This window comes from Diadema antillarum, unplaced genomic scaffold, assembly GCF_040938485.1.
Source record: "Diadema antillarum isolate AM-2024a unplaced genomic scaffold, OU_Dant_1.0 seq00000633_RagTag, whole genome shotgun sequence".
Classification (NCBI taxonomy): Eukaryota; Metazoa; Echinodermata; class Echinoidea; order Diadematoida; family Diadematidae; genus Diadema; species Diadema antillarum.
This window is the reverse complement of record NW_027271550.1, coordinates 1481998-1493531: the sequence shown is the minus strand read 5'-3', so window position 1 is coordinate 1493531 and position 11534 is coordinate 1481998. Positions and strand designations below refer to the sequence as shown.

General features: G+C 37.7%; 1 protein-coding gene across 1 annotated transcript; it reads left to right on the top strand.

The window, feature by feature from the left end:
* The first annotated feature begins 100 nt into the window (after positions 1–100).
* On the top strand, positions 101–3223 carry LOC139736219 (protein CEBPZOS-like). The gene is made up of 4 exons (XM_071646953.1): positions 101–254; positions 1476–1588; positions 2520–2564; positions 3052–3223. Exons 2-4 carry the CDS (start codon positions 1477–1479, stop codon positions 3150–3152), a joined length of 258 nt encoding a protein of 85 aa, XP_071503054.1. The 5' UTR covers positions 101–254; position 1476; the 3' UTR covers positions 3153–3223.
* The last annotated feature ends 8311 nt before the right edge of the window (positions 3224–11534 follow it).

Below are 11534 nucleotides of genomic sequence, written 5' to 3'. Positions count from 1 at the left end.
GTCGTTGATATGTGTTCATTCATATTACTCGTGCTAGCAACATCCACTGCTCACCACATTTTCGAGCACTAAGTGAACTTACCCTAAGAGACTACATTGATTTATAGAACCTCTTTGTAAGTACCACTCCCCTCAATTTCGTGATTGTGAAACGAAAGCCAACGAAATTATTTCAGTCCTTCTTCAACTTCAAAGACTGACTGAGGGAACTGTCGTGTTACAGACTACACACACGCACACACACGACCAGACAGGTTAGTGAACGAGCTAAACCCGAAGCATGTGGCTGCGCTGCGACTGTAACTTACTAACTGTTTGAGTGTTGTAGTGATAGGTATGTTCATCTTATCTGCTGTGGTACATTATGCCTGGTGTAAATTTGTTTCAACCATCAATGTATGATTAATGAGAAAGCATAAACATTTGTAATACATGCAGTGGCGCATCCAGGCGGGGGTGCACGCCTCCTTTATTTTTTGTTTTAAAAAAAGAAAAAAAAATTGGGGGGGGGGGGCTATTTGTTCCCCCCTTTAATAAAGGCGCCACTCCCCCTTTTATGGAATTCCTGGATCTGACACTAGCCATTTTAATGTTTTATTCTACTTAAGTATAACTACAAATATACATTACATACACTACACAGGCCAGTTACTGTAAAAACGCGACAGGCTCCACACGGCGTCTGATCGGGCTGTTAAACTGAAGTATAGTTGGACCTACTACTTATCGACCACTTTTTGATTAAGTACCTTGTAAATTCACATTTGTATCTTAGAAAATATCCCTCAGTTTCATCTTAATTTCATTTCACTCAAGGCAGAAAATACCGCAGATTCATATCCCAGGCTCAGTTTGTTGACTCGTGCTGTACAGCTGTATGTGCAGAATTCTCATCGACAAATGCAAGTGACATTTTTTACTGTGCACCGGCGCAAGCTCATCATTTCAATCGACCGCCCGTTCTCCCATTGAAAAGCATGTAAATCTGGTGAATGGCAAATACATGTTAACAATAGTTATGTGTATTTAATACTTATGAGGATTTTCTTCGATTCTTTTCCCCCGTTTCCTCAGGTTATTTACCTGTATCCCCATACACTTCTCTCAATTTGTATTCATGTTTGTTTGAATGTTCCAGCGTATTGCACCATCCCACACATACTTATGGGTTATGCTATGCAAGAAAACCATTGTACGAGGGGGGGGGGGGTCGATCTAAAAATAGGTGGTCTATGAGTAGTAGACTTACTATACATACATATGTACAACAGTTTATATAGGCCTAGGTGTAATTATTCTATTAATTTCAAACCTACTGGAAAATGCTTTTTCATTTCTTCCTTTTAATGGAGTACATTTGCTCTAAGTTACCTTCCCTTTATTTCTCCTACTGTTATGTATTTAATTTCTTTATACTCAAATGTACCTTATACAATTGTGTATGTTTTTTTATTCTATTTTTTTTTTTTTTATAGCATGAAGTATGCAACACCAAGGCTGTGGACTGGAATGAAGTGGTTGCTGTATGCAGAAATTGGATTATTTGGAGCTGCATACTATGTTTGGCACAGAATGAACACAAATCAAGGTGATTTTGATTTTTTATTTTAATCAGTTTCATACAAGGTTTGCCAAAGTACGTACATACTCTTCAAAACGATTTTGAAAAATTGACATGGGTCCTACAACTGCAGAAAAAAAAAATCCTCTCTTGAAGTTGAAACCATTGTCTTGAGTACATGTACATGTATGTCCTAAAGAAAGACTAAAGAAACTATTGTCAGTGAAAGAAGTTCAAGAGAATTGAAATGATTTTGCCAAAGGGTGTTCATGAGATGCATGTCAACCTCAGGAGACTGTGTTGGTCCTGTGATGATGATTTACCTTTTGTCAAACTTCTCCGTTGTTGTCTGTATATACAAGAGATCAAAACATGACCATTTTGTTACTTCATTGTGACCCTGTCCTAATGGGTCGTGTGCCAAATTGTTGGGTGTGTAAGATTCCTTTAGGGACTGATCAGAATTAATGATGAACAGCCAAATACAGTCGACCTTGCCTATTAAGTTGAATCAGTTGGTACTGAGGGAATAGCTTTGATTTCTAGGAGAAAATTTGACTGTAAGGGACTAAAATTAATCGAATATAAAGAGAAGAAGACTTCAAAAGACCTTCGAATTAAGGCGATTATTTGATTTATGCGAGGTCGACTTGAGCAAGGTCGACTGCATACACATAGCTTTTTTTAATTAACATCATTCAAACTTGCATGGATCTGTTTCTTTAGTATGCATCATTCTGATATTAAATGAACATCTACAAGAAATCCATGATCTTGCGCAAGGAGATGGTCGGTTGTTGCAAATTGTTAAGAAACAAGTTTAATGCCAAAGTGGAATTCATAGTTGAATATTTTAATCATAGTCCCCTGTTTCTAGGTACTTAGTCTTTCTCATACCAGTAGATTGATGGGGACTTACACTAGTATATTGTACTCTGCATTCTTTGCTTCTTTCCAGATTTTAGGAAACATATGCATGAAAAGCACCCAACAGTATTAGAAGGTGAGTTTGTTAAAAACTGGATGTACATGTATATGCGTGAGATATGTGTTAAACATTACTTCTGTCTATCTATGTTTTTGAGATTGATTTTGATTTGTAACTGTCATTTTACAATTAACACATCTAGACGTGAATACTGCAAGTGAAAGGTGGCCCAGTTTACTTTTCCTTTTTTTTTCTCAATTTTTAGGTAGGAAAGGAGGGCATTTGAAATTGGAAAGGCATGCTTTGTTTGTTGGAATAATCAAGGGATATCTACATGTATTACAAACAAAAAGCAACAACAATTTGTGATTGTATTACAACAGTACAGTACCTACATTTTAAATTTCTCTGGAAAAAAAAAAACCTAGCAAGTAAAGGTTTTCATAGGTCATCAAAACTGCCCGTTTTGATATTACTGACAAACTTTGTGATAAGATTTTTTGTTCTTTTTATATTTGTGAACACCTTGCTACCATTGTGTCATTATTCATCAACCCCACAGTGTTCTACAGAGCTGCAGAATTTGGTGGCATTAAGGATGCCAGGGTCAATGATTATGCAACGTGGGGCGTCGAAAACCAGTCGTCAGCACCGGAGTCATGACGGACTACCCAAGAACCACTCACTTTATGATGAGTCATGCAGTTTGACGTATAAACTTGGGACTCTCAACTGCTGGCATGTACATGTATTAGCATCTCGTGGAATACATGTAAAAGTGATTGAAGGTTTCACTCAAAACTGTGACCACAGCATCAGCAACCTGGCATCGCCAACTTCTCATGTTTTTAGACACCTGTGGAATGATAGCAACTGAGCTCTAGATAAAAGAAGCATTGCATGAATATCAACCATTATGGTGGGGGAAACATAAATACCTACCGATTAGAAAAAAAGTCATTATTATTTTGTGCACCACAGCTATTGCTCTATGTAGCAGCACACAGTATGTGGATGCATTTAGAATATGCCAAGACATGACCACACAACATGAAGTTTGCCTTGACTGTTGATGTTAGTTATTAGTCATTCTCTCCGTCGACTCCTGGGGCCTTGTCAATAAACGAAGAGGGGAAAAAAAAATCAACCCTGTATGTGAAATTCGTAGTTGGTACATGAAAAGAGATACAGTGTATGAAAGTGATGTGTTTTATATATGAAACAGAGTAAGGGTTTTCAAATTTACCTTTAAAGAAAAGTAAAACTTATTGCCTATTTGTCTACATGCTTTAAAACGATGGTTTTATGAGTGAATTTAGTGCTCATGATTGTATTGAAGAGAGGACAAATGCTTTGTGGACTCCCATTATAATGCTGTCCTCGGGACTGGCAGTTTTCTTTCGTTATATCAAAATTTCATTATAACCAAGCAAGTAAACAATAAAAATACATAGAGTGGATAATGTTGCGGCCTGAATTTTTGCTTTGTTGTAACTGGAATTTCATTATAACCGTGTTTGTTAAAACGGGAGTGCACTGTACCAATATAATTTTGTACCTGTACTTCTGAAAGCATACACGCTAGTTGTGTGTATGGCCCATCAATACAATGTGTACACATAGTTTATCTTCAAATTTATTTTGAGCCTTGGGTTGTGTCTCAGAGTAAAAGAATGAAAAATAAAATCCTTTATGTCTTCTTTTTAATTGTGGATTTTCATTCATAGATGTGCTGTGAAATAGATGCACAATGTTGTATTTTAAAGATAATGATATTAGAATATAAAAAGAAATATGCTGCTTCCTGCGATACTTGAATACATTTTTCACACTTCACGCAGCAATGCAATGCGGTATATAATACATGACTTATTACTTTGATTTCTCATATTGCTGTGCTCTGGCATTTGCATTGTTCTTTCATTGCTGAGACTGAAGAGTCTGCATGAAGCAGCCTCCGCATTTTTGCATTTCATGTGAGATGGATGATGAACTTCAAGCAAGGGAAGAGTCTGTGAACTAAAATAGTTCTGTGTTGGAATACATCACTCTACACACATCTGACTCGGTCTTGGATCATTCAAATGTACAATATAAGTTACATCAGTCTGAGCGAAGCATGATATGTCATCCAGGGCATATGTCCTGATGATCCAGATAGAACTGTATGTTTAAGCCAGCCATACTGCATTCTTATGTTATGCTGGCAGAGTACCTTAAGACGGGTACATAATCGGTGCATTGTACATCTTTATTTTCAGAGTTACATGGTGTTTGAAGTAAAAGGCAAAGATAAAATGACTCACACTACAGTGAAGTGTTGGTTGGTTGAAGTATTGCAACTGTGAAGATACAATTAGAATATACATTTGCAGTTTTGGTGTATCTTGTTATTGACTTACATTGCAACTGTTCTGTGTATTGTGAAGTTGAATACGAGAGGGATGTTGCCCTTGAAATACCATTTTATATGCTGTATTTGAAAGGATTTATTGCAATGACATTGAGACATACTCAAGATTTGATGTGTCTGGGTTCCTTCTCAACGTCTTCAACACAGAGTACACTTGTGTGTATGTGGTTGTGTATGCATATGTGTGCAATGTTTGTGTGTGTGTGTGTGTGTGTGTGTGTGTGTGTGTGTGTTTTAGTGCTAGGTTTTGGCATGCTTACAGAAGTCTTTCTGCCATCTACTCCCCCCCCCCTCTCTCCTATTACCTAACACTGTAACTGCAGGAAGTTTATGTTTTTTTAGAAACATTAATATAGATGCTAGCAATATTGTTTTCTGAATTCCAATCCTTGTCATGTAGAACAGATTGCACTTTGACTGCATACGTCGCTTTGCATTCGCTTGGCACGACATCACATCTGTTTGTGAGCAAAACAAATATGATTCCACATCATAAACAACAACAACGAACACACATACCTCACAGACACACACGCACACACACAAAAACTATTGTAAGTTAATTAACAATTGATCAAGACAGTTGCGCGAATAGATCAAGGTGCAGAAAGAGGGATGAGATTGGTGTCCAGTGTTTGATGTAAAGCATGATTACATGATGACGCCAAGAGACATCATGCATATTTAGATGTATCTTGAACTTATGCTAGGATTTTGAGGCCGAAGAGGTACATCCATCGTCATAAAGATACAAATAAGATGTACAAAAACAACTGTACGAGGGCGCATCACGCTCGTTGTGTCTCGAAAACACACCGTAATTTAGCAATCTTCTGTAATAAATGGATAACAACTCTCCTGATGTGCCATTATATATGCTTTAAAACTTCTCAATTTCAAATGTCTACAGAGAGAGTGCTTGCATTTTCCATAATAGGCCCCACAGTGCATGAGTCTCCTAGATTATGTCAAGGAGGTAAAAAGAACCTCCTTGATTACATCAGGGATATTACGTAATTACACGTCGCCAAGATAACAGGAAATGCAATGTGGATTCCGTTTGACAAGTCTTCCCTAATAATATGAGATCCTCGAGTCTTAATATTGACTTGGGTCTGTACATGACTTCAAGGTTCTCGTAAATAACGGGTTCTTTAACTATTTTTTAGTTCATATCTCGCAAAATATTAGTGGAGATTTCTTCTTAGTTGATGTCATGATGAAACCGTTCCGACAATAATCATATTCTGTTACTTTTATGCATGAATATCTATACATTGTATTCAATTCTACGTTGCTTCAAAACATGTCTTTTCGAAGTAATTCAAGTTACATTTTATAGAAAGAGAACAAAAGAAAATAAAAGCTCTCTCAGTGACTGAAAGATCATAAATGAAGTCATTTTCCATCTGGAGGTAAAGCTTATAGAATGATGAGAAAATGAACTTAAAACCTTTGGCCTGTCAGTGACGAAATAAAACTTACCAGGGAAGTCGATCTCTAACGCCCTCTCGCATCAAAACCGTGTAAGTCACAGAGTTAGGCAAATTTTCTGTAAGCCATGGAAATTTTCTGGAGCTCTGTCCAGCAACTTACAGGGATAACTGCATTGAATCGGTATTAGACTCTCTCATCACTAGATGCATAAGACTCGCCCCTTTCGTGGCAATTTTAAAGTCGTGATATTTGATCATGATTACGTTAAGTTCTTGTAAATCATATCTAGGGTGTTCCATGGGAATGATCACTAACAGAAGAAAAGCGTGTGGTTGCAAGAGAGACAAACAGAAGAAAAACATGTAAATGCAAGAGGAAAGGTCATTAAAAAGACACGGAAGACATAATGAAACATGTCTTGATAGAAATTTTTGAAGTTTGAGAAATCCTGTATGTTGCCAGTGTCTCTTGATAGTACTGAACTTTAGATCTGTGACGCGAACGCTAAGACGACGCGGCCTGCTCCCCGTTTGGACTATGGAAACGGCTGTCTCACGCTTGTGTTGTGTAGAACACCATTTTTTTGCCTAATTAGAGTCGTCTTAGCGTTCGTGTCGCAGATCTAAAGCTCGCTAATATGTTAGACTATAAGAACATTGCAGTTGACAATCACTGAATGCTTCAACAAACAAAAACAGTGAAAAAAAATCTGGCCGTAGTTATAGAATTAATCGTATCAGAAACGGTTCACTATAGCATTGTGAGACTTGTTCTTCATGGATATATTGATAGTGACAGCATACGTTTCTTGAGACCTTTTTTTTCCCCAAAGGGGAATGTATATCATATAGAAATATCCGAATCGTGACGATGTTTGTCACTCTGCGTCGAAAGTGGTTATTGCATGGAGGAGTAATTAAGGATGGGGAAGCTATATGAGCGATTTCTTGTTCGACACGAACAAAATGGGATCCATCTTATCATCCATAACGAGAGAACTGGCAATGCAAAAGCGCTGTGTTCCTGGTCAATGCGCGCCATTGGACCTGACCAAATGGGAACTTGAGAAATCGTCAATATCTATAATTCGCCAACCGACAAGCCGGATGATGCCCATACATCAGGACTGTTTCTCTCCAGTGAACATTTTAATCAAGCCAAGGACCCAAAAATAGTCACAGGAGAAGAAGAAAATAATACAAATTGCGAATGTATGATATATTAATTTGAACAAAGTTACATGGAAGTACTTCCATAACTTTGTTGATTGATTGATTCATTCTCTTCTGTTAATATTTCATGATCAACTGGATTATGTTTTTCCTCATTCCATTCCATCGCACCCTCTGTCACTCTCACACGCTCTCTTGATTTTTCTTGTCATTTATCTTTTTTGTTTTGCTCTTCATTTTCATAATTATCAGTATTTTTATTTCCGATCTGAGAAGTCATGATGGAACGCGTTGTCACTCCCTAGTGGAGCCAAACTGTATCGTGAGAGTCATGACAATGAATAAACTCTTCCAATATAAATGTCCACCTGATTTGTCCGCGTTTGATTGATCGTATACAACAGCTTACCTGGTTTATGGTAGAGAGAAAACGCCCATTCCCTGAACTTGGACCCAGATGTGAGTGATTGTAGAAAGGCAAACAAGTAAGGTGGAAAATTAGCACGCTTTAGAAGGAGAATAGTTGGTATTACCTATAAAATCACTCGTATAACCCTCTGATGCTGTCATGACTGCAAGCAGAATATTCGGAGTAAGCTTGGTAAAATGGAAGATTAATTGAAGACCGTTTCTATTACACCACTGTCAGGAGATAATGATGATTGATGTGAAAGCGCCCAACAATAATCATCCAGCCTGGCTCGATTCTTTCTTCTTTTTTTTTTCTTTTGAATCATTGGAATGCAATTGTAAAAATAGGTGACCTGATTACATGTATTTGCAGGCTATAATCTGAAGGTCAACGTCTTCATGGAAATAGATGATCCATTATCCACGTTCGAACCTTGACTTTGAGCTGCATTCTTCTCCTTCAAAGTGAGATCCATCAAACCACAATGCGCGATAATAGCCTATATTTACAGATTCCATGGATTCCCCCCCCCTCCTGTACACCTTCAATAATGAACTAGTTACAATGGTGTTGTCAAAAAGTTTTTTTTGGCAAGTTGTCTCCTTGGGTATTTTTATTGAGTTTTTGCTATTGTTTTGATTGATTTTTATTAGAAGCATAGGGAATTTGTAGGTTAGTTTAGATTATTCAGACGTAGACTAGAGGTCATGAACGTGAGGACCAGGGTAAGCGGATAACATACGTCAGAAGTGTTCCTATTATGGTGCCATCACAGGAGAAGGAAATCATCTATCCAAGGAATTGTGCAAAAATCGCTAAATTCAATTAATACGCGCCAAATTTAGAATACGCCAGTATGATCACTATGTACTGGTTAGATTGGTATTCGTGATCAAGTCCATCATTGCAACTGAGGAGGGTTGTTGTTTTTTCTTTAATCATGGGTGTAAAGTACAACATATTACCAAGTAGCTGATTGACAAAAGCAACAAATTGTAAGGCAATGATGTTAATCGAAAAGAACTGTCTCGGCTTGAGTGGATTGAAGAATGTTATGATATCATTGCCTTTTGAGGAGTTTGATATTGTTTTGTTCAGTGATGTATATTGTATTTGGTTGTGTTGTGAAATATGAGAAATGAATTCTATTCGATCTAATTCCATTCAATTCAATTTAAGAATTTAAGTAAGTGTAAGAATCGACTGCAGCTCCTTTTATGAGGGTGTTTTAATTGCTTGAATCATTCAGGTTATTCCTAGATAAGCATATAACAATGGTATGATGTAAAGGAGTCTTAAAGATTTATAAGCGAAATGCTTAAACTAATTCAAATGTTCAAATGGACGCATAGGAAACATTCTATTTCTTCTTCCCCTCTTCCTGGTCCTCTTCCTTCTTTTTCTTCCACTTTTTCTTCTCCTCCTCATTGTTCTCCTTTTTGTTATCATAATAATTTTTGTTGACTTGTGAATCTGTCAGTTGTAGTAGCTGTCAATTGTATCTGCATTCTTGTCTTTCTTTTATGTAACTTTGAATAACTTGCAGATATAGCAACCGCCTTTGTTTGTTTTGTGTTTATTTCCATCTTCCATATTTTGCAAGGAAAATCTAATCATTAACATATTAGGAATTCAGTGTGCAAATTGTTGAATACCAACAAATGAGAGAATTAATGTATGAGAAATATGATGAATCTACATAGAGCCATTGCCTTCAGAGAGCATATTCCCAGAAGCTTAAAATGAATTCTTATATGAAATTTAGTCAGAAGTCTTTAAGTACAAACAGACCCATGCTAGATAATCATGCTTCGTCCAACCACAAACCATAATAGGTGTAATAACACGCAACATGCAATATTTTCAGGACGATAATCAATTTGATGGCAATGCATCATGGGGAATAAAAAGCCGTCTCCATGGTCTCACGGAGACGATCTTAGCCTCTTCGTCACGGTATAGACACAGACAGAAGACAAGGAGAAGAGGAGGAATAATGTGATGGGGAGGGGCGAGGGAAGGGGTAAGAGTGCAGGGATAGTCGGGGTGTGGGATTAACTCGTTCCGTTCTGCGTGCCACATGGATTATCGTATGTTAAGCCAGCGGTTGAAGGTATAGTGCAATGCATAATACATATCCAAGGAGGTACTATAATAGGCTCGTCTTGTGCCTCCTTGATATATCACAGACACGTCAGTCACACCGAGAACTAGACAGTCTTCTCCTCCCCACCCCTTCCCTCCCTTCCTCTCTTTTTCTTTGTTTCTGTCTCTCTTTTTTTCTCTTTTTATTTTCGATAAAATTGGATGAAACTATTCTTGAATATCCGGTAAACCTCTCGCCCCTTCAATGAACCATGGGTCATAAAAAGATGAAGATGTCGACGAGTAGAAAAGAGACAGACAAATCCAACAAACTAAACATTAAAGACGTGACCTTACGGATAACTTCGTACCTTGAGAACATTATAGTACGCACACCTTTCATCGATCATTATAGGTAAAGAAAAAGGAGGGTTCTTTTATAAATCATAACAGATACAATATGAATGTGTATATGTCTGCTTATCTGTTATAATTTGATTTTTATCTTAATGTCAGTCTCCAGACAATGTTTCGAAAAGACGTTGAGGTCACAGATGATACTTCGGTTAACACTAGTTAAAGATCAATATCGCACTGATGCATCAGCATTTCTGTGTTGTATATGTGTGTGTGTGTGTGTGTGTGTGTGTGTGTGTGTGTGTGTGTGTGTGTGTGTGTGTGTGTGTTTTTAATCTAGAATGAGTATAGTCCGCAAATCTAATACATGTACAGTTGTAGCTACTGACATAACTTTATCAACAAATGGCGCTTCATGCCTTCGGTGAGAAAGAAATTGTGATTATGCTGCAAATAGTAACCATAGATTCTACCAGTGCTGTGGCTGAATCAAATGTCTAAAAATATTAATCATGTTAGTGATGGAGTTTGTTAATGACATGGCGCTGCAGTTCCCTCTCCATATCTGGAGCTGAGGAGTCACTACTTTGGTGACCCAGGTTTCACAGTGACCCGGAACTCTTTGTCACGTTTCCGTTTGACCCCATGCCCTCCAATACATTGCATATCAATCCTAATGTAGTTGCTGTTTTCTTGGACATTGAGAGATAATCTCCTTCCCATGGTGACACAACACTTGCTCCTGCAACAATTGCTCCGGTCTTATTTTCTCCAAGGACTTAGGGTTACGGTTAGGATTGTGATAGGGTTTTAGGTTCAGTTCGATGGGAAGATTAGGATTAGGGTTAGGGTTATATTTGTGGGTAGAATTTATGATTGACTTTAATAGCGCGCAGATATTTAATGGGAGCAATTGTCGCAGGAGCAAATGTCATGGAACCCCTTCCCATTGCCTCACATCCTACAAACATCAAGACGCTGCCCTGGTGAAATTTCAATTCTTTAACTTGGGAGTGCAGTGGTATAGTGTGGAGGAGGCTCTGTATACTATAAGACAGAAAGTTCTGAGGTTGACTCTTACCTCGTGAGCACATCTTCGAATAAGTTGCTTTAATGACATTGTCTCTCGTGATACCGGCGTAGATGTATGAACCTGGGTATCCCGAAGG

Coding starts and splice junctions, on each gene's coding strand:
- LOC139736219 (XM_071646953.1), top strand. CDS start 1,477: ATGAAGTATGCAACACCAAGGCTGTGGACTGGAATGAAGTGGTTGCTG. Junction 1,589..2,519: donor CAGAATGAACACAAATCAAG/GTGATTTTGATT, acceptor GCTTCTTTCCAG/ATTTTAGGAAACATATGCAT. Junction 2,565..3,051: donor GCACCCAACAGTATTAGAAG/GTGAGTTTGTTA, acceptor TCAACCCCACAG/TGTTCTACAGAGCTGCAGAA.